This window comes from Erpetoichthys calabaricus, chromosome 4 (assembly GCF_900747795.2).
Source record: "Erpetoichthys calabaricus chromosome 4, fErpCal1.3, whole genome shotgun sequence".
NCBI lineage: Eukaryota > Metazoa > Chordata > Cladistia > Polypteriformes > Polypteridae > Erpetoichthys > Erpetoichthys calabaricus.
This window is the reverse complement of record NC_041397.2, coordinates 62,856,362-62,883,389: the sequence shown is the minus strand read 5'-3', so window position 1 is coordinate 62,883,389 and position 27,028 is coordinate 62,856,362. Positions and strand designations below refer to the sequence as shown.

The following is a 27,028-nucleotide window of genomic DNA, read 5'->3' as shown; positions in this document are numbered from 1 at the left end:
CTGTTTCAATTGGTTAAGAGGAAAACAGAGGAGAAAGAAAAATCAAGGATAAGAACTGGCGAATGATGCACTTGGGTTGAGATAGTATGGTTGTAATAAAGAAAGCCTACTGAGAAGAACATGTATTGCATTCTGCTCACAAACCAAACATTTGCATATTATTCGTATTCTACTAGTAGGCTGTGGCAAATACCCATTCACACCTCCCAGCCTCTTGTAACCTCTTTACACCTGTCATCATTTATCTCTGCATTGAACTTAAAGATGATTTTGCAATCACAAAGAATTTTTTATGAACATTGTAGGAAGTTACTCTGAGCCAATATGGCAGTGTGTCAAAAGGCAAGGAACAAAATGTATAGTGGTGAATGGCTACTTGGTAATAGCAGGGTGTTTCGTAGTGTGGTGGAAGATGTCATACCTTATGACATCTGCAGCTAAATCTCACACAGTGGATGGAGAAAAGTCAACCCTGCACATCAGCAAACCTGCAACACACAGGCATACCTATATGGAAAATGCATTTCCACTGACTTCATGTAGGTTCATTAATATAATATAATATAATATAATATAATATAATATAATATAATATAATATAATATAATATAATATAATATAATATATATATTTGAGTAGTAAACACACTGAAATAGTGTTGGAGTTTGTAATGCATAATGGAATTTATTTACTTAATTTAATGACTGCAGAAAAATTTCAGATTACATAAATTAAATATATGCCAGCCTGTCCATGTTGTGTATGTGTGTCTGACAGTGAGTAAAATAGTTTGTGATGTGCAGACTTATTCTCTTCATTGTATCATCCCACATTTTTTTTTCTCACTGTTGGAAAGGCTGCTGCTGCATGTCTTAGTAAACAACAACATTGTGCGTCTTCTAAAAGAAAAAAGGTTCTTCTTTAGAAAACTGAGCTTTTCTTTTATGGCGTGCCTGTTACTTCAGGTCGCTGAGAAGGGGTACGTAGTGCTCCTGGTATCTCTGCAAAAGGACGAAGGTCCAAGTATTTAGAGTCCTGGTACTCCTTGTTTTGCTATATGGTTGATCTGAATGATCTGAGACAAAGACTGGATTCCTTCAGTACTGTGTCTCTTCAGAGAATCCTTGGGTATCACTGGTTTGACTATGTGTCGAACAAACGGTTGCTCATGGAGGCCTAAATGAGGAACATTACCTGCATTGTGAGGGAGCGTCAGTTATGTCACTATGGCCACGTGGCACAATTCCCCGAGGGTGGTCCGGATCACAGGATCGTCATTGCTGAGGATCCTAGCAGCTAGACCAGGCCAAGGGGATGCCCACATAACACCTGGCTGCGGCAAATAGACAGTCATTTTATAAGGGTGGGACTGGACCATGTGTCTGCCAGGGGGGTTGCCAACCAATATCCTAAGGTGTTTAGTCTTATGGTGGATATAGCAATGCACTGTACCAGTGCATGCTCACCACCCTGACCTGACCTGATCTTATTTCATTGCTTCTTTTCAGAAAGATAGAAACAACACATGTCTGATTGTATACTTATTTATACTCTTTGTAGTATTTGGTTATTAAATTATGATGACAGGTTTATATTACTTTTCTTAAGTTTATTTCACTCCACTGAAGGATTAATAATGAAAATATATAATAATGTTATTGTCAACTGACTGCAACTTCTGGGGTGAGGTTATCTACGAATTACTTCATGCTCACTTGTGAAGTGGTTGTTTAAGAAGGATTTTTCAAGATTTAAGAATGATTTTGAGAAACACAAGAAAATTTAACTTGTACATTATGTACACACATCTTAAAAGTTGGTTGATAAGTGCTAAGAGATTCACCATCAAATGTTAGCAATCTGGATTAGGATCTAGGCAAACTGATGTGTTTGGAAGTACAGTAAAGGTGGGTCACAGGTTAGGGAGTTTCCCAAAAAAAAAAGAAGCACATAAAAACACCAAGCTTTTCTTTTCAGGTAAATTTAATTTTCATCTTTTGACTTCTGATTTTTACTTACAAACAAAAGAAACTAGTTTTGACAAATGTATATTACTGAACCTACAGACCTTGTAACTGTTTTCAATCCTTTTGTGTTTTCATGGGCACGTCACCAAACGCAAGAAAACACGTCACCAAACGCAATCAACAGCACACACTTCTGCACAATGATCTGTTAAAGGTAGGCAGCTTAACTGGCAACTGGATGTTAAACTGAACAGTAGAATCTGCTGCTTGTGATTCTCAGCGTCCTAAGTATGTGTTAGACCCATGTCATGTCGGGAAGTGTAGCTCTTGGAAGGAAGTGGTTACACTCCTATATCTCTAAGCAAAGACAGCATATGCCACTGAATGTAACAGGCAGCACACACAATAACCTCTGTCACAGGTAAACAGATTGACTGTCACATGGCTGTTTAGCAAAGGGATGGAAGCTGCTACTAGTAATTTCCAGCATCCTACATATGCATTCTTGCTGTGCCATTTCAGGGAGTACAGCTGCTAGGTGAAGGAGATTACACCATTAGTGTTTATTTTCTCTACAAAAACAGCGTGTCAATGCTGATGGATCAGTCATTAGTTAGTGACAGATTCTCACATTATGCCTTTTCTGAATCTTTTCCAAATGGAACTCATTCGTAACCTGAGGGCTACCTGTTCTTCCACTGTAGCATGAGACCTGCAGTAAACTCTGTAATTGTATTGTCTTTCTTATGGATGGATACCATAAGCATTTCCTTGTATTTATAGTGCAAAGGAAAGTCTGAGCCATGCTTTCATTTTTATTCTATTCCTTTGTTTCAGTCTTCATGCTCTCTCTCCTATCACCATTGTGGTTCACCTAATGATCGCATCCTGGAACGTTCAGGGTGTCAAATTTAAACATCAAGAGACTACACATACTTGGTTACCAAAAAGATACCACAAATCCAAGCTAATAGCTAAGTGATGTATTTTAACATGAAAATAAGTGCTCTTTTGTAGTAGCCGCTTCTGTCAGTCCTCAATATTGGATATGCTTTTCTTACTCAATGAAATTCTGTTCTTGGACCTCTCTGTATTGATTTTCAGCTTTGTACAACAGAGATCTTTCTCTGCTCTCTCTTGACTGAAGCCAACCTAGCACTGATTCTTTCAAAACTCTGTATTTCACATCAACAGTCATCTGACTCAAGTATTTTTAAGTGGCTTTATGTTATTCATATAGTTGCAGGAAGGGTAGCTTGTGGGGGAGGGGAGGGGTAGGAGTGTTAGTCATTTAACAATTTCAACTTTGCTCCTTTACCTAATTAGTCTGTAGCTTGATGGTTTAACTGCAGTCTTCCCTTGCAGATGTCCTTGGCATCTGCTTTATCTCTATTTTGTGTGTTTACCTTTCCTCACTTCATTTTACATTGTCTGGCTCCTCCTCACTCACCAGTATGAGGAAAGCCACACATGTGATATATTGTTTGACTCATCATGATGTCTAGTTACGCAAAACATTCAGCTATTTTTGGTCTTCTACATACAAAAAATCCTTATTTTTTGACCATACTTTGTGCACCCTTATGATAAAGAGCAAACCAACGGGCGTCTTCAGCAAAAATGATCAAAAGGATCTGAAGTTGTACATGCCACATCAACTGACACCAGGGGATATATCCCTAATAGGATATGAGGGATCAAAGTTACTCCTTTTCACAAAACTTTATAGATAAAAAAATAAATAAATAAAATAATAGGGATCTGTAATACAGCATAAGTATGTGGAGTATCATTTTATGCAATTTCAAGATTGCTAATCACAAATATGATAATATTTTTGATACCAGATTCTTTACCGATGCTCCTATCCCTCTAAGTGCCACTCCCAGAAGTTTAAAAATGATAAAATTCAAAACATGCAGAGTATGGTTTTAGACTATTTCAATGTCAATGATTACAAATATATGATTTTTTATCTTCTATTAGGGCTCTAGCCATCAATGGATCTCAATCAGAGGGTTAAAAATGATAAATTTTCAAGAACATATAGATTTTAAACATTTAAATTATTTAAAATGTGACCCACTGACCATTTACTTTTATTAAAACTAAATTATTTACAAATTTTGATTTAGTAGTTAAAAATACTCAAACTATATAGATATGAATTATTAACAAATTATTACTAAAGAAACTCTGTAGGTTTCTTTACATTAAGATAATTACTACTTATAATGCTTACCTTGAGATAAGAGCCATAGTACTTGGTTACATAAGGGCTATCACACTGGCTTAGTACTGTAATTTCTTGTTGAATATCTTCTATTTCATCTTCAGCTTCTTCTAAATCAATAATTTTAATAGCCACAACTTTCTGAGTCCGATTGTCAATGCCTTTAAAAACTTCACCAAAAGAGCCTTTGCCTATTTTTTCAAGTTTAGTAAAAAGTTCTTCAGGATCTGCTTTTAAATTCTGCATAATAGGGAAACAGAAGTTTAAAAAAAAAAAAAAACATGTTTTAGTACTTCACACAACAAGCAGCATACAGTAAGCAATAACAGAACTTGACCAAAAGGCAGTAGTTTTTTTAAAAGCAAACGTGCAATAGCTCATCACTTTTTATCAAATAGGTACTCTCCTACTTATTTGATAGTCTACTGTAATTTAAACTTCCACCATTAAAGAGATTAAATTTAAAATAACGAATGCTTAGAAATTATAGTTCCTTTTCGAAAAACGTATTGCTGTAATAATAATAATAATAGACTATTTCAAATTAACTGTTTGTTTACTGAACTATTTCAGATCTGCTTATCATTATTTGCCTTTCTTTCATTTAATTCACATTATATACTCAATATTAAATTTGAATTTATCTGCCACTGATATTCAGTCTTATCTTTGTTACTCGTGCTTGCCTAATATTGTGGATAATATGAGGGACGTTCAAAAAGTTTCTGCACTTTGTTTTTAAACTCTATTAAGAATTTCAAAGACAAACTAGATCACTTTTCTACATAGTCACCTTTGTTGGCGATGCAATTTTCCAGTGTCATACAAACTTTTTAAAGCCCAATTACTACTCCTCCTGCCTTCACCGTTTCCAACAAAAAATATATGAGTGTGGAAACTTTTTTTGAACATCCCTTGGTCATTTTCCATTATTGTAGGCACCTGAGTAAGTCCTTGTTAGATGAGTCATTATGTATGTAGTACAGCTATGAATCAATAATTAATATTACAAAGTTCCATGCTTAAAACAGTTTAATTATAAACAAACATGCATTTAAACAATAAGTTTGTATTCCTTCAAGTCTAAGTTATTTTTTTTATAATCACATGCCCTTAAATAAAGCATTTTAATGATTTTCTTTTCATGTTTATATGCTATGTTGTAGACTGCAAGAAGAGGCCCAATTTATAGAAATGCTTCATTTAAGTACACAATTTCCCATAGCAAATTAATGCAGAACATAACTGTGAAAAACGACTGAATTGAAAAATGCTGAAATTTATCTATAAAATTTTTAAGGCAGCAAAAATACTATTAGGTACTAGTAGACTAATAATGTGATATTTTCACAATAAACTGTTAAACTTTCATACACAATGCTGAACGCTGTTTAGTTCTCAAATACTGATGAAAGTTGCATATTAATTATGGGGTAAATTAAGGGGAGAGGATCTTTTGATGTTTTACAACTCCTTTGCTTTCTTAAGTACATCAAATTTTCTACTGCTTGTGGATTTTTGTTGCAGCTAAAAATGCACAGCTGAATTTTACACAATCAGAGTGAAAAAAAACAGGGCTATGGACTCCAACTCTTCAATTTAGACTCATATATTCACCATGCTGATTGAAAGCACATAACATACAAGATACAAGGCATTTCATTACTGCCAAAGTGAATTATCAAGCTACTTTTTAGCACTCTAACCTGTTAAAGTTTGGGTTTCATGGCTGTAGCTATGCTATTCTGACCTTTAATATTATTTATTAAAGAAGTTAAAAACATTGAGTAAACAAAAGACAAAACTTACAAAATTAAAAAGAGTCTATATTTTTATCAAAAAGTTAGAAGAAAAAAAAGTTTAATTGTATTACTACAGTATATGTGAAATTGGAAATTTTAACCAGTAACACAATAATTCCTTTAGACTGACTCTGATGCCATAGCCTAGGATAAAAAGGCAACCTAGTTAAAATCAATCAATAAATAAAACGTTGCTGTATTCTGTTGGTTGCATGGCATTTTCATCCAAGGCCTTATTACACTTTTAGTTTTCGCAAGTACACAATCCATTCAAATTGGTGTCTGATCAAAAGACACTTAATCAAGTCAATGCTCCACCCTAGTGAGCTGGCACCAACAGCTGAGTAACTGACATTACAGCAAGTTCCTTGGATATACTGAAAATATCAAGCATATTCTAACCACATTCTTTGTTTCATAGTATATACAGTAAAGAGAATGGAACACAGTGGAAAGGCTACCAAAAATATTCAGTAAAGTAACAAGGATTCAGTCATTTTCATTCAGCCTTTCCAGGGGCAAGAACACAGCAGCAACCGTGGGTTGACAACCTATTCCCAGCAGCTCTCTGCAGGTCCTCCTGGTGAATTCCCAGATACTCTTGTTACTCTTGTCATACAAGGCAAGAGACAGAGAGTCAAGAGATTTTCCTTGATTTCCCCATTAGCCTTCTCACAGCTGGCTGTGACTGGTACGCCTCTTGTGAAAGGCACCCAGCAGTATCATAACTGTGTATCACTTCAACTAAGCAGAATCCACAGACTTAAAGATGGGAATAAAGACTGAAAGGTTAACCACTAGCTCTATCCAAGATCTAGTTTCTGTTTCACTACCATGGCCCAGTCCAGTGCCAGTAAAACCACTGATTTTGCTTCAATGATAGTCAATCTCACAATCACTTCTACCCCATTAAAATGCCACTAAAAAGTTCACTCTTAAACAAGACACTGATATATTTTAACTGCATCTAGTGCACTTGTCAACACTTCACATGCTGGGAAAAAACAGTTTTACAGGAGATACCATCTCTTATATAGATTTCTCTTCTGGTTCGTCCTGCTTCCACTTCAAAACCGGTCCCGCCCACACGCAGCCGACACAGCATTTCTCGATTCCTATTCGTCCTCTTCCATGTCATGCACCATACTGGCCTGCTGAGCGTAATACATCCAACAAGTACTCAAGGTGCTGCCACAACGGTAAAGTAGCTTTACCACCTTTGCAGGAGCCACCTGTGTCTTTACACCAGCTTCTTACAAAGCAAACATCAGAAGCTAAAAATTACTGTGAACACATTCGAGAATACAACTCTTCTCTAGCGTTTGCTTCCATGGGTGCACAGATAACTCAACCTCCTGACCATGGACCATACTATTTTAAAATACACAGGCAAATTTAAACTTCTGCCTCTCCAGGATATGGACAGTTGTATGTTTTTGACACAGCGCAAGCTACTGAAGTACGCTTACAAAATAAAGCAAACTCTGCATGCAGCGGAAATGTACTTCTCCAGCTAGATTCCATGCTCAGAACCATCAACCGCTTCACTAAATCATACAAACACATGTATAAAATCGCTCAGTCCAATCCAACAGCATCTGTACGAATGGTTTTCAAGGAAAACCCTAGGCAGAATTTACGACGATACAATGCCCCAACATGTCACACCGATGCTGCAGCGATTTTCGTCGGAGAAGATGGCGAAACGCCTGCTGAAAGGGACATTTGCATCTATCCCATAGGCAACTCCTATAAACAGATTTCCACGCTCTTTCTGAATTCCTTTCTCACCTTTTTCCGTTCCTATTCTTACACCCCCGTATGCTACGGCAGGTGTCGGCTAGTTAGAATAACTTTGATAAGAACAGGCAATTCAGCCCAACAAGCTCAAAAATCCTTGTCATTTAAATGCTCCAAAATAACATTACATTCTGAAGTTGTCCAAATTACTATTGTCTGTCACAATACTTAATTAGAAAGTTGCCAAGTTTTTCTTTACACAGAAAATACATAGACACATAAGCTACTGTGTCCCTGTTTTCTTGTTGAAGAATTTGTTTTAAAGTAACAGCTTGGACTAATTCCCTTTATAATTTTAAACATTTCAATTATGTCACCTCTTAATCTCCACTGCCTAAACTGAAAAAGGTCAATCATGCCATTCTTTGTACAGTCTTTTCTGTAATATGGAGATCAAAACTTCACAAAGGACTTCAGGTGAGGTCTCAAAAAGATGTTATACAGCTTACATACAACTCCCATTGACTTGTACATCCAAAAATCAGACTATACTACATAACATTTTATTAGTCTTCTTAATTATTGCTGTAAAGTGAACAATCAGTTTTCAAAACTCTCATGATTTATTCAGATCCACCATTTCTACTTCCAAAGTGCAATACTTAACATTTATTTGATTCAATTTCAATTGCCACAGATCTGCCCAAGCCTGTATACTTTCCCAGTTCCCAAATAGTACAATGTAACCGACACTACATATCTGCCATTTGTGTTACTGTGTCATCCCTTTGTGTCATTTTTGCCATGATATGTTAAGTACAGTAATCCCTCGCTATATCGCGCTTCAACTTTCGCGGCTTCACTCTATCGCGGATTTTATATGTAAGCATATCTATACATATTAATAAAAGGCAAAGCCCTCACTGACTGACTGACTGACTGACTGACTCACTCATCACTAATTCTCAAACTTCCCGTGTAGGTGGAAGGCTGAAATTTGGCAGGCTCATTCCTTACAGCTTACTTACAAAAGTTAGGCAGGTTTCATTTCGAAATTCTACGCGTAATGGTCATAATTGGAACATATTTTTTGTCTATATACTGTAATGGAGGAGGCGGAGTCACGTATCGCGTCATCACGCCTCCTACGTAATCACGTGACCTAAAAACAAGGAAGAGATTTACAGCACGAGTCAAACGCGGGAACGAAGGTAAATGACGTTAATTTTTGAGTGTCTTTTAATACTGTGTAAGCATACATATTAACACGTGCAATTAAACGTGTGCATTTACGGGGTAATTTCTCAGGCTAAAAAGCTCGCCTTTTATCAAACGCGGGAACAAAGGTAAATCACGTTCTTCACTGTCTTTTAATACTGTGTAACCATACATATTAACACGTGCAATTAAACGTGTGCATTTACGGGGTGATTTCTCAGGCTTAAAAGCTCGCCTTTTACTAAAAAGGTAAATGCAAAACTATTTTCAATCATTCTATGATCTGCTTCTCACAACTGAAGGCACCGTGGCTGATGTTACGTCACTTGCTGTCCGACCATAAGCTTTACCTGGTAGGTAGCCGGACACTCACTTCACTCCCTTTCGGGAATCAAACCTCTGAGGTTTTCTTTTGTTCTTAATTAAAATTTAAAACCAATACTTCACCGCTGCTAAGCCCCTCTAGCGCTGACGTCCGAGGTTCGATTACCGTAAGCAAGTGCAGTGAGTGTGTAATTACATTCACGGCATTCGTAGTCTGATTCACAATCTGATTGTATGGGTGGTTACTTCCAGGTAACACTTACACTTGGCCACCAAGTCAGGTCGAAGTGATCACTCCAGTAAAGGCAGCTTCACAAAAAAACTGATCCTTAACAAACTGTTATTAGTATATTTTCCCTCAATTTAAAAACGTTTTATTTTCTTCTTAATAAAAATTTAAAAGCGGTACTTCGCCGGTGCGAAGCGCGTGGATTTGACCGACTGACACATACAGACATATTCATGAGTGCAGGTACTTCGGAAAGAAAGCACCGTGTAAACCTAAAGTTTAAATTAACTTCATAGACCTACAAAAGGTTGCCATTCATTTGAGGCAAGATTGCTTTTCTTCTGTACAACTATACGTTGCATTCTCAAAAGAGTGTGCTTGCACGGCTTCGGATATAGATATATATATATATATATATATATATATATATATGTATGTCTATATATAAATATGTAAGCTTATAAGTACTGCCTTACTTCTCTTTAAGAAAGGAAGATGTAATGATACTTGATTTAAACGATTCTATGTCTTCCTGGGTTTGCGTAGCTTATTGTCTAAAAATCAGAAACCCTCATTTATAAAAGTTTGCTGCAGATGACTTAGCTTATTGTCAATATCTTTACACGTTTTTTTAAGACTTATTGACTGAAACGGGCTTTCACGAAAAAAGTTAGGGCTTTGCTACAGGATACACCCTCCACAAGTTAAGCAAGTAAAAATAAAATATATATTTCTGTTTTATTTAAACCTTTTAAGTTCGTATGCATAGCCCCATTTGGCTGTTTAATTTTTTTTTTTCTTTCTTCAGTAATATTTAATCTCCTTAAAGAAAAAGAACATATCCATTTTACTTTTTTTGTATCTCTGTAGTAATATTTTAGTGTAAAAGAATAACCAGTATTTAAACCTTTTATGTTACTTTATACATTTATTTTACACAATGTTGAAAAATTAATAAGAAAGCTATATATTTTGGCAGCTGCTGCTTTCATTTTCAATGAAATGAAAAAAGCTCTCCAAGAGAAAACGTCAATAAAGATCTAAAAAATCAGAAACCCTCATTTATAAAAGTTTGCTGCAGATGACTTAACTGAAAATAAATGAATAGTTCCTATGTGTATAATACATATTTATCTATTTTACTTATGCCTTTATTCCACCAACTTACAACATCTGAGGTACAATTTGTTACATTACTTTTGTTTTTTGCACAACATGCAGGTGAAGTGACTTCCTCGGGGTCACACAGTGGTGTCAGTACCAGGATTTGAACTGACAAGCTCCGGGTTTGCTGAAATATTACTGAAGAAAGAAAAAAAACGAAAACGGGCAAATGGGGCTATGCATACAAATGTCCATCCGTCCATTATCCAACCTGCTATATCCTAAATACAGGAGCCACTAAGTAGATATGTATATATACAGTATATATATATATATATATATATATATATATATATATATATATATATATATATATATATATATATATATATATATATATATATGTGAATGTATGTATGTATATATGTATGTATATATATATATATATATATATATATATATATATATATATATATATATATATATATATATATGTAGATATGTAAATTTGTATATGTATATATATATATGTTTATGTGGATGTGTATATGTGTATATACGTATGTATATGTAGATATGTGTATATGTAGATATGTATATATATATGTATATATATGTTTATGTGTGTGTATATTATATATATAAAAGACAGCAACACTCATAACAATGACAACACAATTACATTGACAATCATGTTACGTTATTTTTAAAACGTTTCCTTTTTTTTTTTTCATAACCTCTTTAACACACTACTTCTCCGCTGCGAAGCGCAGGTATTTTGCTATATATATATATATATATATATATATATATATATATATATATATCTGTATGTGTATATATATATGTGTGTGTGTGTGTGTGTGTATATATATATATATATCTGTATGTGTATATATATATGTGTGTGTGTGTGTATGTATATATATATATATATATATATATATATATATATATATATCTGTATGTGTATATATATGTGTGTGTGTGTGTGTGTGTATGTATATATATATATATATATATATATATATATATGTTGATATGTGTATATATATATATATATATATATATATATGTATATATATGTGGATGTGTATATGTATATATATATATGTAGATATGTATATATATGTATATGTATATATATGTTTATGTGTGTGTGTGTGTGTATATTATTATATATATATAAAAGACAGCAACACTCATAACAATGACAACACTATTACATTGACAATCATGTTACGTTATTTTTAAAATGTTTCCTTTTCTTTTTCATAACCTCTTTAACACACTACTTCTCCGCTGCGAAGCGCGGGTATTTTGCTATTTATCTATATATATAAAGGAGAGTTGGGATCCAAGAGACTGTGTTTGTGGAGGGATGGAGACTTAAGGCAGGTGTTGGAGTCACGTGATCATCTCCCCTCCCATTCACCTCATTTCATTCACTTCATTTCGCTCCGAGCTGAGCTCCACAGCTGGTGCGGTCTTGCTGTTCTTGATTTGCTTTTCACATGGCCAAGTATACGTTGCATGCTCAAGAGTAAGCTCAGCGCACAACTTGGTCATGTTACAACTGGAGGGGCGAACTGACAACATGGTATACAAAGAGATCCTTGACAAATAATTATTGGTATAATTTCCCTCAGTTTATTATTTAAAATTTTAAAGCAGTACTTCGCCGCTGCGAAGCGCGGGTATTTTGCTATATATATATATATATATATATATATATATATATATATATATATATATATATGTGTGTGAATGTATGTATGTATATATGTATGTCTATATTTATATCTATATATATATATATATATATATATCTATATATCTATATATATGTAGATATATATATATGTAGATATGTAAATTTGTATATATATATATATATATATATATATATATATATATATATATATAGATATATATATATATATATATATATATATATAGATATATATATAGATATAAATATAGACATACATATATACATACATACATATATATGTATATGTGGATGTGTGTATGTATATATATATGTATATGTAGATGCCTTGTGCCCTGTGTTGGCTGGGATTGGCTCCAGCAGACCCCCGTGACCCTGTGTTCGGATTCAGCGGGTTGGAAAATGGATGGATGGATGGATGGATGGATGTATATATATGGTTACATAACCTCTTTAACACACTACTTCTCCGCTGCAAAGCGTGGGTATTTTGCTATATATATATATATATATATATATATATATATATATATATATATATGTGTGTCTGTATGTGTATATACAGTGGTGTGAAAAACTATTTGCCCCCTTCCTGATTTCTTATTCTTTTGCATGTTTGTCACACAAAATGTTTCTGATCATCAAACACATTTAACCATTAGTCAAATATAACACAAGTAAACACAAAATGCAGTTTGTAAATGATGGTTTTTATTATTTAGGGAGAAAAAAAAATCCAAACCTACATGGCCCTGTGTGAAAAAGTAATTGCCCCCTGAACCTAATAACTGGTTGGGCCACCCTTACCAGCAATAACTGCAATCAAGCGTTTGCGATAACTTGCAATGAGTCTTTTACAGCGCTCTGGAGGAATTTTGGCCCACTCATCTTTGCAAAATTGTTGTAATTCAGCTTTATTTGAGGGTTTTCTAGCATGAACCGCCTTTTTAAGGTCATGCCATAGCATCTCAATTGGATTCAGGTCAGGACTTTGACTAGGCCACTCCAAAGTCTTCATTTTGTTTTTCTTCAGCCATTCAGAGGTGGATTTGCTGGTGTGTTTTGGGTCATTGTCCTGTTGCAGCACCCAAGATCGCTTCAGCTTGAGTTGATGAACAGATGGCCGGACATTCTCCTTCAGGATTTTTTGGTAGACAGTAGAATTCATGGTTCCATCTATCACAGCAAGCCTTCCAGGTCCTGAAGCAGCAAAACAACCCCAGACCATCACACTACCACCACCATATTTTACTGTTGGTATGATGTTCTTTTTCTGAAATGCTGTGTTCCTTTTACGCCAGATGTAACGGGACATTTGCCTTCCAAAAAGTTCAACTTTTGACTCATCAGTCCACAAGGTATTTTCCCAAAAGTCTTGGCAATCATTGAGATGTTTCTTAGCAAAATTGAGACGAGCCCTAATGTTCTTTTTGCTTAACAGTGGTTTGCGTCTTGGAAATCTGCCATGCAGGCCGTTTTTGCCCAGTCTCTTTCTTATGGTGGAGTCGTGAACACTGACCTTAACTGAGGCAAGTGAGGCCTGCAGTTCTTTAGACGTTGTCCTGGGGTCTTTCGTGACCTCTCGGATGAGTCGTCTCTGCGCTCTTGGGGTAATTTTGGTCGGCCGGCCACTCCTGGGAAGGTTCACCACTGTTCCATGTTTTTGCCATTTGTGGATAATGGCTCTCACTGTGGTTCGCTGGAGTCCCAAAGCTTTAGAAATGGCTTTATAACCTTTACCAGACTGATAGATCTCAATTACTTCTGTTCTCATTTGTTCCTGAATTTCTTTGGATCTTGGCATGATGTCTATCTTTTGAGGTGCTTTTGGTCTACTTCTCTGTGTCAGGCAGCTCCTATTTAAGTGATTTCTTGATTGAAACAGGTGTGGCAGTAATCAGGCCTGGGGGTGGCTACGGAAATTGAACTCAGGTGTGATACACCACAGTTAGGTTATTTTTTAACAAGGGGGCAATTACTTTTTCACACAGGGCCATGTAGGTTTGGATTTTTTTTCTCCCTAAATAATAAACACCATCATTTAAAAACTGCATTTTGTGTTTACTTGTGTTATATTTGACTAATGGTTAAATGTGTTTGATGATCAGAAACATTTTGTGTGACAAACATGCAAAAGAATAAGAAATCAGGAAGGGGGCAAATAGTTTTTCACACCACTGTATATATAAACTTGCATATAAACATCTTCTTTTATCCTTATTTAAAATAAATTGTATTATTTGGTTTATTGCAGATTTATTGTCATCATGTAACAATCACATGAGTGAAACTGTAAGTCAGAAATCAGGAAGGGGGCAAATAGTTTTTCACACCACTGTATATATATTTATATATATATATATATATATATGTGTGTGTATGTATGTATGTGTGTATATGTATGTGTATATATATGTTGATATATGTATATATATGTGGATGTCTATATGTGTATATATATATATATATATATATATATATATATATATATACATGTGTATATATATATATACATGTGTATATATATATATATATATATATATATATATATATATATATATATATATATATATATATATATATATATACACATGTGTATATATGTATATATGTAGATATGTGTATATGTAGATATGTATATATAAGTATATATGTTTATGTATATATATGTTTACATAACCTCTTTAACACACTACTTCTCCGCTGCGAAGCGCGGGTATTTTGCTAGTCTAAATATATAACGCGGATTTTTCGCTGCTTCGCGGGTTTCTGCGGACAATGGGTCTTTTTACTTCTGGTACTTGCTTCCTCAGTTGGTTTGTCCAGTTGATTTCATACAAGAGATGCTGTTGGCGGATGGCTGAGAAGCTGCCCAATCAGAGCACGCAGTTAAGTTCCTGTGTGCTGCTGATTGGCTCAGCGACGGAGTGCTGCATTAACCAGGAAGTCTCATCTCACTCATTCAGCATTAACGTGCTCCTGCTACTGCTTCAGGGGCTGTGTCCAAGCGCCAACAGAAGATGCAAATGATTGCAGAAAAAATAAAAGTTTTGGATATGCTAAAGGAAGGGAACAGCTACACCGCTGCAGGACACCATTACAGCATCAATGAGTCCACGATTCTTTTTATTTAAAAAGGAGGAAAAGCATATAAGATCTACGGCCGCAGTGTCCTTTAACCAGGGCACAAAACGAGTTGCAAGTGGACGTGATAAGGCAGTAGTCTGGATGGAATCTGCTTTAGGGATTTGGATTGAAGAGTGCTGGAAGAAGAACAACGGCGGTGCTACACAGTAGCCTGAAGAGGCTCCTTTAGAAGAGCTGTAACGCTATCCTTTGTTGTGCAGTAAAATTAAACTCGTTATCAGACAAGTCGTCGTGTCATTGTTGGTGAGTAACCATAATTAATTATCTACGTACAGTGCTTATTACATGTAGATAGTTTAGTGTCACTGTACACACATTTTACTGTATACAATTTTTCTTGCATTGTACGTATTTATTGCTGGTGGCCTGTCTGTCGTAATGTCTGTAACATACGTGATATCGGAGACGCTCGATATCTTTAAAATAATATTTAGGTTTTACTGTATATAAACTGTGTTTACATACATAATTTCAACGAATCTTACCTAATATCTAAGAGAATACAAAGGGTTTATGCTGTATAATTGTGTGGGAAATGTTTATAATAGTGTGGGAGAGTTTATAAGGGCTTAAAATATATAAAAATAACCATATGAACATATGGTTTCTACTTCGCGGATTTTCACCTTTCGCGTGGGGTTCTGGAACGCAACCCCCGCGATGGAGGAGGGATTACTGTATATACCTGACCTGATGTAACCTACCCGAAGATGACCTAACCTCAAGTAATCTAACCTAACATTAGTTTAATTTATACAGTACATCACAAAAAATGTATAATAATTATTGAAACACAATAACAATCCATTAACAAAAATAATAACTTTAATTTGACCACTTATGACGGCGTTTTGACACTATTCAATTTCATTTATTGTATTTCTATGGAGGTTCCATCGTTAAAGCAAAATGTTGTTAGTCAGGACTTTGTTTACCAAGTACTTCATTAGCATTCATAAGAATATTCAAAAAAACATTATTCATAATAACATTCATAAGAATATGCAAACACTAAATTTCTTTCATTCATTTGGTTTTTGAAGTCAAACTACTGTTCATTAGTATAAACCTGAAAACGTAGTGAATGTAGTGAAATCACATGTCATATACTTTAAAAGTATGTTAGTGAAGGTAATGAAGTTTTCCAACTACACCGCAAGTCCAGTTAATATTCCAATTCTGGATTAGTAAACAGGCTAAGCAATAATAAAGTTTTATCAGTCACATAACACACTTTGAAAACAGCAGAACAAAGTGTGTTTCTCAGAAGTTCTGAAACTGTGAATTAATGTAAAATTGATGTGTTTGATTTCACACAGGAAATTTACAGTTTGGATAAATGAAAAAAGTAGGGATAGATCTATAAAATTAACACACTAGGATCTGAAAATTGATTTTGACTCATCAGTTAAATGTTACTATTTAATATGTGTTTAACCAGCTATTGGTTGTAACTATAAATCTTACCAATCTTAAAACAACAAAGAGCCTAAAAGAGGGATTTCCTGACAAGTCAAATTGTAAAAGCATGCTGTTAAAAACCATCTTTAAATTGTCTATTCAAATTAAAATACCCTGAATTATCTTGGAATTCAGTAATTCAACAGTACATATATAATAATGGCTGAATTTGTATTTTTAGCTTTAATTTTAAGCAGTATTTTTTTCAGTTACTGAGAAGAAAATGAAAAATAAATTGGGAATGTGCACATAGTAAGATAAATAAGGTAGTCCATTATATTATTATCCTTTATAAACCCTATGCTGAAATCCCCCAAAGATCTCATGACATTTTCAACTATTTGTCTATCACACATTAAAATTCAAGTCCTGTATTGTATTTTGGTATTTATGAATGAAAGTACTAGTTTTCTTAAATGACAGTTGGATAACTACTTGATGGATATGCCAATAGTTTAACGCTTCTGTTACTGTTAATACCTTCACAGAATAAGGCACAATATTGCTCACTTAAATAATGGAGGTACTTTTAATAAAAATCCACTGAATGGGATTTTTGTTTTTGCCATGGTATTGAATAGGTAACAAGTATCATGAAATTTCACTGGTATTAGTATTGAATACAAAAAATGTGGTATTGTGATACCTCAGCTGAAGACCAAGCTAGCCATAGCCAATAAACACACACTCACAAATAGCTTTAGGGCTGTGCAATAACCAAGAATTACACCATAATTAAGTGACATTATATATGTGAGGTGATAGAAAAAAAAATTTTGAACCTGAATTAAGAGAAACATCAGTAAAGCCAAATTTTCAACATAAGCCTTATGAACACTAATACTAATGTTCAAGGAGATTTTTTTATGCCACTCAAAACAAACATGTCTTGATTATGCAACCACTGTTATGTAGCTGATTTTACACCTTAATCATTGGCATAACATTCTCCATGAAGGTATTCCTTAAGATTGGTGAACGGGTAGGAGTCGCACAATGCCAAATTTGAAAAAAGGGTGGATATGACATCTCCTAAAATTTGGAATTTGACCGGGCAGGGGCACCATCATGAAATAGAAGGGGAACAGTCTTCATATTTTCTCATCTGTTTTCCCTAATTATCTTTGATGCTTGTGGGAGCAAACCAGCATAGTATTGACCAGTTATGTAGGCATATGATCATGCCACTGGCGTGGACCTTGAATTTGTCTAATGCTGAAGAATCACCATGCTTCCCATTTCAAATGTTAAATTTTGTCCAGTCCAAATGGTTTAGCTTAGATTTAGAGATTCAGTACAGGAGTTAATTTTCTGGGATTCCAATGTACACCATTCTTGTTCATGTTTAACTGTTTATTAACAGATTCAAATGATCAATTCACCTAATTCTTATACTGTAGGCTCTCTCACTTACTATTAATGTGACCATTTGATTTTGCATTTGTATCAGTTAAGACAAAAAAGGAAGTCCTAAGAAACGGTTTATGGGTTTGGTGAGAGAGGACATGCAGGTGATGGGTGTAACAGAGCAAGATGCAGAGGACAGGAAGATATGGAAAAAGATGATCAGCTGTAGCAACCCCTAATGGGAGCAGCTGAAAGAAGAAGAATTGTCGTTGAATTGGAGAGACATGCCACGATCTGTTCCATTTAGACATTTGTAGTGTGGTAACTGCCAGCATCTAGCCATAATCCTGCAACATTCCAATTACAGATGCTCTCAGTTAGATACTCCTCAGTGTGCCAGAACAGCATCTAAGCTGATGCAAGCAGTGCTCTCCCTGGTGATATCAGCTGGGCACTCACTTAGTCCCGACCTTGTACATCCAGTTGTTGCCAGTCTTTGGGTCAACTCTGAGAATTCTTAAGTCATACCTTGATTGCCCCATATGAAGGAGAAGGCTCCTAGTACATAATGAGTAGGCAAGAATAAATCACCAAATGCTTGATTTTCCAGTGTTCCTAGTGTCTCTAGCAGAAATTCATGACAGCGTGATATTAGATTTTGAAGTTTTGCCATCCATGTCAACTGCTTCATGTTACAAAAAACATGCTCTATAAACCAAAAAAAAACTTACAATTCACATTTTTAGAGCACAGGAGTTAAGCGTTGGGCACTTGCACAATCAATCAGGATAACAGAAAACTCCTTTCAGGTTCAGGCTCAGAAGTTTTTGCTACTAGTGACAAAAAATACTTCCGTCAGACATATAGCTGACAGTTTTACTGAGAAACTAACCATCTCTGTGTATACATGGGGACTTATAGTAAATGTGGTTTGAATGTGTAATGTTAATCAGAGGTGTAAAGAGTACTAAATAAGTTTAATCAAGTGTTATTACTTAGGACAATATTTACTTAAGTAAAACATACGACATGAAAGCCAGTGAAATAAAAGTAAAAAAGAATGTACTCAAAAAAATTATTCAAGTAAAATTGAACTATTTCAGAATTAATGTAAATTAGCAAAGATTCTTAAATACACATACTGTGCTTTGAACAGAACCAGCACATAAAAGCACATTTTAAAAACTCATTCTTTTGGTTTTGTTTTGTTCTACACTTCTTTAAATACATTATAGTACCTAAAAAGGAAAAAAAAAAAATAAGTAGGCAGGTGGAACATAATTTTTTTTAAAGAACAGTTGTGTATGGGTACTGAATACTTCGTCAGACATATACAGCAGTGTGCGAGCTGCTGGTAATGTGTGCCGTTAATATAAAGTCATTTGAAAGAGGATGCAGGTGCTGCCAGCAGCTCTCCGTGTGACAAGTTCTTAGGAGGTGCATGTGCACAACCGACAGGCGATCTGTGGTCGCCATCACAATACTCACTGGGAAGCTTTTGCCAGCAGTCGGAGAACCAAATACATTTCTCAAAAGGTGAGAATAAAACCTTAAACTCTTGTATCTTTAAACAGAAAATTGCTAAAAATATGACAAACTTACTAATGTACATTATTAAAATGCACGCACATTTAGAAAATTATGTATGTAGTACATCATCATGCACCTTACTTGTGCATTATGCTATGAACGCATTACGGGAATATCATTTTTTTTTTTTTTTAAAATGGTGCCACATGTTACTATAGCTTATACTTTTGTACAACTGTGAACATGCTTCAGTCTCAACAATACTTAGCTACAGTGCTGGATTTACAGATTACTAGGACTATGCATGGAACTAGTTGTCTTAAGTTTTACGAAAACAGTCATTGATTATAGCAGACTCAGTAAGGGCACTATAACCTATCAATGTTAAGTTACATTTCAAATGCAATGTGCAATTTACATTTCTATAGTAAAAAAAAATTACCATAATATAACATTTAAATTACTGACAACTGAGCTGTCAGCCAGTCATCAAAGGAGGTCAGAGGCATACAGTGCATCCGGAAAAGTATTCACAGTGCATCACTTTTTCCACATTTTGTTATGTTACAGCCTTATTCCAAAATGGATTAAATTCATTTTTTTCCCTCAGAATTCTACACACAACACCCCATAATGACAATGTGAAAAAAGTTTACTTGAGATTTTTGCAAATTTATTAAACATAAAAAAATTGAGAAAGCACATGTACAGAAGTATTCACAGCCTTTGCCATAAAGCTCAAAATTGAGCTCAGATGCATCCTGTTTCCCCTGATCATCCTTGAGATGTTTCTGCAGCTTAATTGGAGTCTATCCATCCATCCATCCATTTGCAAACCGCTGAATCCAAACACAGGGTCGACCTGTGGTAAATTCAGCTGATTGGACAAGATTTGGAAAGCACACACCTGTCTATATAAGGTCCCACAGTTGACAGTTCATGTCAGAGCACAAACCAAGCATGAAGTCAAAGGAATTGTCTGTAGACCTCCGAGACAGGATTGTCTCGAGACACAAATCTGGGGAAGGTTACAGAAAAATTTCTGCTGCTTTGAAGGTCCCAACAATGAGCACAGTGGCCTCCATCATCCGTAAGTGGAAGAAGTTCGAAACCACCAGGACTCTTCCTAGAGCTGGCCGGCCATCTAAACTGAGCGATCGGGGGAGAAGGGCCTTAGTCAGGGAGGTGACCAAGAACCCGATGGTCACTCTGTCAGAGCTCCAGAGGTCCTCTGTGGAGAGAGAAGAACCTTCCAGAAGGACAACCATCTCTGCAGCAATCCACCAATCAGGCCTGTATGGTAGAGTGGCCAGACGGAAGCCACTCCTTAGTAAAAGGCACATGGCAGCCCACCTAGAGTTTGCCAAAAGGCACCTGAAGGACTCTCAGACAATGAGAAAGAAGATTCTCTGGTCTGATGAGACAAAGTTTGAACTCTTTGGTGTGAATGCCAGGCTTCAAGTTTGGAGGAAACCAGACACCGCTCATCACCAGGCCAATACCATCCCTACAGTGAAGCATGGTGGTGGTAGCATCATGCTGTGGGGATGTTTTTCAGCAGCAGGGACTGGGAGACTAGTCAGGATAAAGGGAAAGATGACTGCAGCAATATACAGAGACATCCTGCATGAAAACCTGTTCCAGAACGCTCTTGACTCAGACTGGGGTGACGGTTCATCTTTCAGCAGGACAACGACCCTAACCACACAGCCAAGATATCAAAGGAGTGGCTTCAGGACAACTCTATGAATGTCCTTGAGTGGCCCAGCCAGAGCCCAGACTTCTTAAAATCTTAAAATGAGATCTTAAAATGGCTGTGCACCGACGCTTCCCATCCAACCTGATGGAGCTTGAGAGGTGCTGCAAAAAGGAATGGGCGAAACTGGCCAAGGATAGGTGTGCCAAGCTTGTGGCATCATATTCAAAAAGACTTGAGGCTGTAATTGCTGCCAAAGGTGCATCAACAAAGTATTGAGCAAAGGCTGTGAATACTTATGTACATGTGATTTCTCAGTTTTTTTATTTTTAATAAATTTACAAAAACCTCAAGTAAACGTTTTTCACGTTGTCATTATGGGGTATTGTGTGTAGAATTCTGAGGAAAAAAATGAATTTAATCCATTTTGGAATAAGGCTGTAACATAACAAAATGTGGAAAAAGTGATGCGCTGTGAATACTTTCCGGATGCACTGTAGATAGATGACTGTACTGCTTATATTATAAAACTTAATTCTGTATACAATTAAAATCTAAATCAGCATTATTAGGTTTAACTATTTTAATTAAAGGACAGTCCTTGGCTAAGCTGCTGTAAAGTCATTAAATTTAACAAAATATAAAACATCTAAAAACAATTTATGACAATGCTCTTTCATTTTTAGACCCATTCGTTGCAACACATAAGTGTTTAAAGTTTCATATTTTTTAATATATCAGAAAAATCTAAATAAGTTGGATGACAAATTCCACAGAAAAATGTATTACAAGCATTCAGTGTTTTAATATACAATCATGGAGAGTCTATGCCAATACAACAATTGTCAATTTTAGGAAAAATATACACAAACACTATACATCATTCTGAAACAAGTAGTAAACAATTTGGAACTATATACGGACAATTATGTACGCATCCAAACCTTCTCTTTCAAAATTATTTTTCAAGGCACATCTTGAAACAATTTCCGTTTATCACTAGAAGTAGCAAAACAGTACATTTTGTACACTAGGTTGGGGTTTTTGTGCTGCAGTTCACCCATCTTCTCCTGCCTTCCATTGCAATTGCACCACAAAAACTTGGTTATTTTTGTTCCTGCCTTTATTTTGCATTTCACCCTCTGGAATAAGCCAAGTACATAGAACACATTTTCATACCAGTTTCTTCCAGTGCTTGGTTACATGGGTGGAGACAATGCCTTGCTGGATATGATCATTGAACCTACCACGCTTGAACTGTAAAACTGCATGCCACAACACTTAAAAATCATACTACAGTAATCCCTCCTCGATCGCGGGGGTTGCGTTCCAGAACCCCCCGCGAAAGGTGAAAATCCGCGAAGTAGAAACTGTATGTTTATATGGTTATTTTTATATTGTCATGCTTGGGTCACAGATTTGCACAGAAACACAGGAGGTTGTAGAGAGACAGGAAACTTTATTCAAACGCTGCAAACAAACATTTGTCTCTTTTTCAAAAGTTTAAACTGTACTCCATGACAAGACAGAGGTGACAGTTCCGTCTCACAATTAAAAGAATGCAAACATATCTTCCTCTTCAAAGGAGTGCGCGTCAGGAGCAGAGAATGTCAGAGAGAGAGAGAGAGAGAGAGAAAAAAAGCAAACAATTAAAAATCAATAGGGCTTTTTGGCTTTTAAGTATGCGAAGCACCACCGGACAAACCAGCTGCAAGGAAGAGAGCAATGTAAAGGTAGTCTTTCAGCATTTTAAAGAGGAGCGTCCGTATCCTCTAGGGCAGTATGCGAACAGCCCCTCTGCTCATGCCCCCTCCATCAGGAGCAGAGAATGTCAGAGAGAGAGAGAAAAACAAACAAATCAAAAATCAATACGTGCCGTTCAAGCTTTGAAGTATGCGAAGCACCGTGCGGGAAGCATGTCGCTTGACAAAGCCAGAAGGGAGCAATGTGAAGATAATCTTTCAGCATTTTTAGATGAGCGTCCGTATCGTCTAGGGGTGCAAACAGCCCCCCTGCTCACACCCCCTCCGTCAGGAGCAGAGAATGTCAGAGCGAGAGAGAGAGAAAAATAAACAATCAAAAATCAATACGTGCTGTTTGATCTTTTAAGTATGCGAAGCACCGTGCAGGAAGCATATCGCTTGACAGAACAACCATATGTAAGCCCAGCAAGGATGGCAGCAATGTGAAGGTAATCTTTCAGCGTTTTTTGAGGAGCGGTCGTATCCTCTAGGGGTGCGAACAGCCCCCGTGCTCACAATATATTTGAGGAGTTTTATTTAATACGTAATACGCGCTCTGGTTGGGTAGCTTCTCAGCCATCTGCCAATAGCGTCCCTTGTATGAAATCAACTGGGCAAACCAACTGAGGAAACGTACCAGAAATTAAAAGACCCATTATCCGCAGAAATCCGCGAACCAGCAAAAAATCCGCGATATATATTTAAATATGCTTATATATAAAATCCACGATAGAGTGAAGCCGCGAAAGTCAAAGCGCGATATAGTGAGGGATTACTGTACATAGTACTTACAAATCAAGTGCAGACTTGAGTCCTTCATCAAACACAAAGGTCTTTCTCAATAAGAGCAAAGTTTTGCTCAGAATCTTACATAAGCTTCGTGCTTAACGGTGCAAAAGATGAGCTGGTATATAGGCATTACATTTGTTGCTGCATACGCACAGTTATGACATGTAGTACAAATGACAAACCACAGATAACTATATATTATTAGAATGCTCTGAACTTTTGATATCCAATGGTAATGAGCCTTCTACTATAGGCAGCTCAACGTCTGTGGGGTATTTGATAAAATCAAACTAAGTCAGCTGTGATTTGCATATGTATACTCTGAAGCGAGGAGCATATTACAATTTTTTTTTTTTTAATAATGAAAGATTGCAGACAACATTGAAACTTATGAATTGTTTGAAAGAAGCCAGCTTTGGATATGTAAAATGCCATTATTGCTTTTGATTGACCTGTGGGTTTACTGCTTTGTACACAAACAACTTTGAAACATGGCGCTGTACCGCCAGCAGGACACCTCGCGGATAAGTGTCTAAAGATGTTGGCAGCTAAAACGCTGCTTTTACTATTATTCACGTGCTTATATGCCCTTACGTTTTTGAGTTTATGATATGCAGAGGTGGGTAGTAACGAGTTACATTTACTCCGTTACATTTGAGTAACTTTTTAAAAAAATTGTACTTCTAAGAGTAGTTTTACTGCACCATACTTTTTACTTTTACACAAGTACATCTGTGAAGAACAAACGCTACTCTTACTCAGCTACATTAGGCAACACTCGACTCGTTACTTTTTTCCATTTACACATTAGATAACGCTATATTTTTGCCAGAGAAGTCACCAGTGGATCTACTGCATGACTGTTTCATCAATCAGATGTAGCAACAATAATCACATGACTACATTTCACCAATCAGACGTAGTAACAATAATCACATGACTACATTTCACCAATCAGACATTGCAACAATAATCACGAGTGTTTCACCAATCAGACGTTGCCATGCAGTCACATGACCACACACAAACTTCCTGCGTCTGCAGCCTGTTAGAGACTTTTAGTCATGCGGGGCTCCTGTTCACTGCTAAATGGTCACAGCTTCACTGCAAGAACCTTCAGAGCCAACTCCTGCTGAAGCTTAACTATCACTTCACTGAGTGAAGAACAAGCATGTTTTAACCAAACATGCACAGACACAGACAGTCATGGTAAAGTGAGACTTCTAGTACATGCACAAGCTGCCTTGTTCTGTTATTTTCTATCAGCTATGCTATTTGGAGGGCAAGTGTGTGATGATGCTGGTCCCCTACAGACTCTTTTCTTTTCTCCTTTTCTTTGATTCCCCCTTCTTTTTTGCCGACCCGTACACTCCTGTCTCTGTGGGCACTTAATCACACGCCGCAGAAAGCCAATAAAGCAATTGAGAACGATCGCACCCACACGTGCAGGTGTGACTCGCTCCAACTACCTCATTAACTCCCCACGGTCGTGCAATGCGCCTACGGACAGTGACACGGCTTTATGGATTTGAAACTGGCCTCTTTTTTTTTTTGATGCTGCGGACCCACTACACCACAAAGTGAATATACAGTTTTCTACTGTCAGTGTACAATATATCTTGTCACTGTAAGTAGTTTGCACTGTTCAAACATACATGTTACCTACTGTAGATATTGGCTTCAAAAGCTTTGTTGTGAAAAACTGAGATTTGGAACTTTGTGTTATTTGTGCATCTATTATTTTGTAAAGATGTTTTTTATTTTTACTCATTTTTTATTATTTGGAAATTGCAGAATTTGCACAATATTTTATATTTTTCTCTGTCTTATTACAACATTTCTAAAAAATAAATCATTTATTATGTTCAAACAGTTACTCAGTACTTCAGTAGTCTTTTCACCAAATACTTTTTTACTCGAGTAATTTTTTGGATGACTACTTTTTACTTCTACTTGAGTAATATTATTTTGAAGTAACGCTACTCTTACTTGAGTACAATTTGTTGCTACTCTACCCACCTCTGATGATATGTGCCAACATAATTTTTGCAAATAAACTAAATCTTCTGAAAGCATTGTGCTAAGAAGGATTTGGTGGAGACTACTGTTGCTAAAGGAGGTTCTACCACTTACTAAATAGAAGGGGTTGAGATACTTTCCAGCTTGGATTGCAAATATTTAAATATGTTCAGTATTCACAATATGTAGTACTATGCTTTGTATGTTATTAGTTTAAGCAGATTATTTTGTTTTTTAATTGTAACTCAGTTGATGATCATATCACAAGCAATGGAATGGGGCTGGATATCCCAGTTTGATTAAACTTCGACTCACACTGCCCCAACTCAAAACAATATTGACTTTATTTTGACCGAATTAGCGTGCACTGATATATCTTAAGTGGTGACATTTTTAGATATTACTTAACCATGCACAGAGAACATTAATATAATGTGACAAGTTTCAGTACCACATCATTTGAAGCGTATCTACATAGGGACTTCATAACATATGCATATGCATGGAATAACATTTACAAAGAAATATGTGATTTAGTAATGGGCAGTTAACATCAGTATTTGGAAGATGTAATAATAATAATAATATCATCTGAGCACATCTCTCCAGTATTGATGTTACTACATTGGTTACCCGTCCTATTTAGAATTGACTTTAAAATACTGTTGGTTTACAAAGCCTTAAATAATCTTGCTCCATCCTATATTTCAGAAACATTCCAAATCATAATCTGAGATCTTCAAATAAGTGTCTGCTTATAATTCCAACAGCTAAACTTAAAAGTGGTCAGGCAGCCTTCTGCTGTTATGCACCTAAAATCTGGAAAATCTTACCGATAGAAATTTGCCAGGCTAATACATTGGAGCTCTTTAAAAGAGTGCTAAAAACCTATTATTTTAACATGGCTTTCTTATAGCTTCAATTTACAAACACACAGAAGTAAGCGCT

The 27,028-nt window shown here is 35.9% G+C and overlaps 1 protein-coding gene across 1 annotated transcript in view; it reads right to left on the bottom strand.

Moving 5' to 3' along the window:
* The window catches only part of LOC114650091 (serine/threonine-protein kinase 24), a 157,917-nt gene that overhangs the window by 102,432 nt on the left and 28,457 nt on the right, over positions 1-27,028 (bottom strand). The window contains exon 2 of the mRNA XM_028799535.2: positions 4,210-4,440. Within this exon, the coding sequence (XP_028655368.1) occupies positions 4,210-4,440 (231 nt within the window). The remainder of the gene's footprint in view (positions 1-4,209; positions 4,441-27,028) is intronic.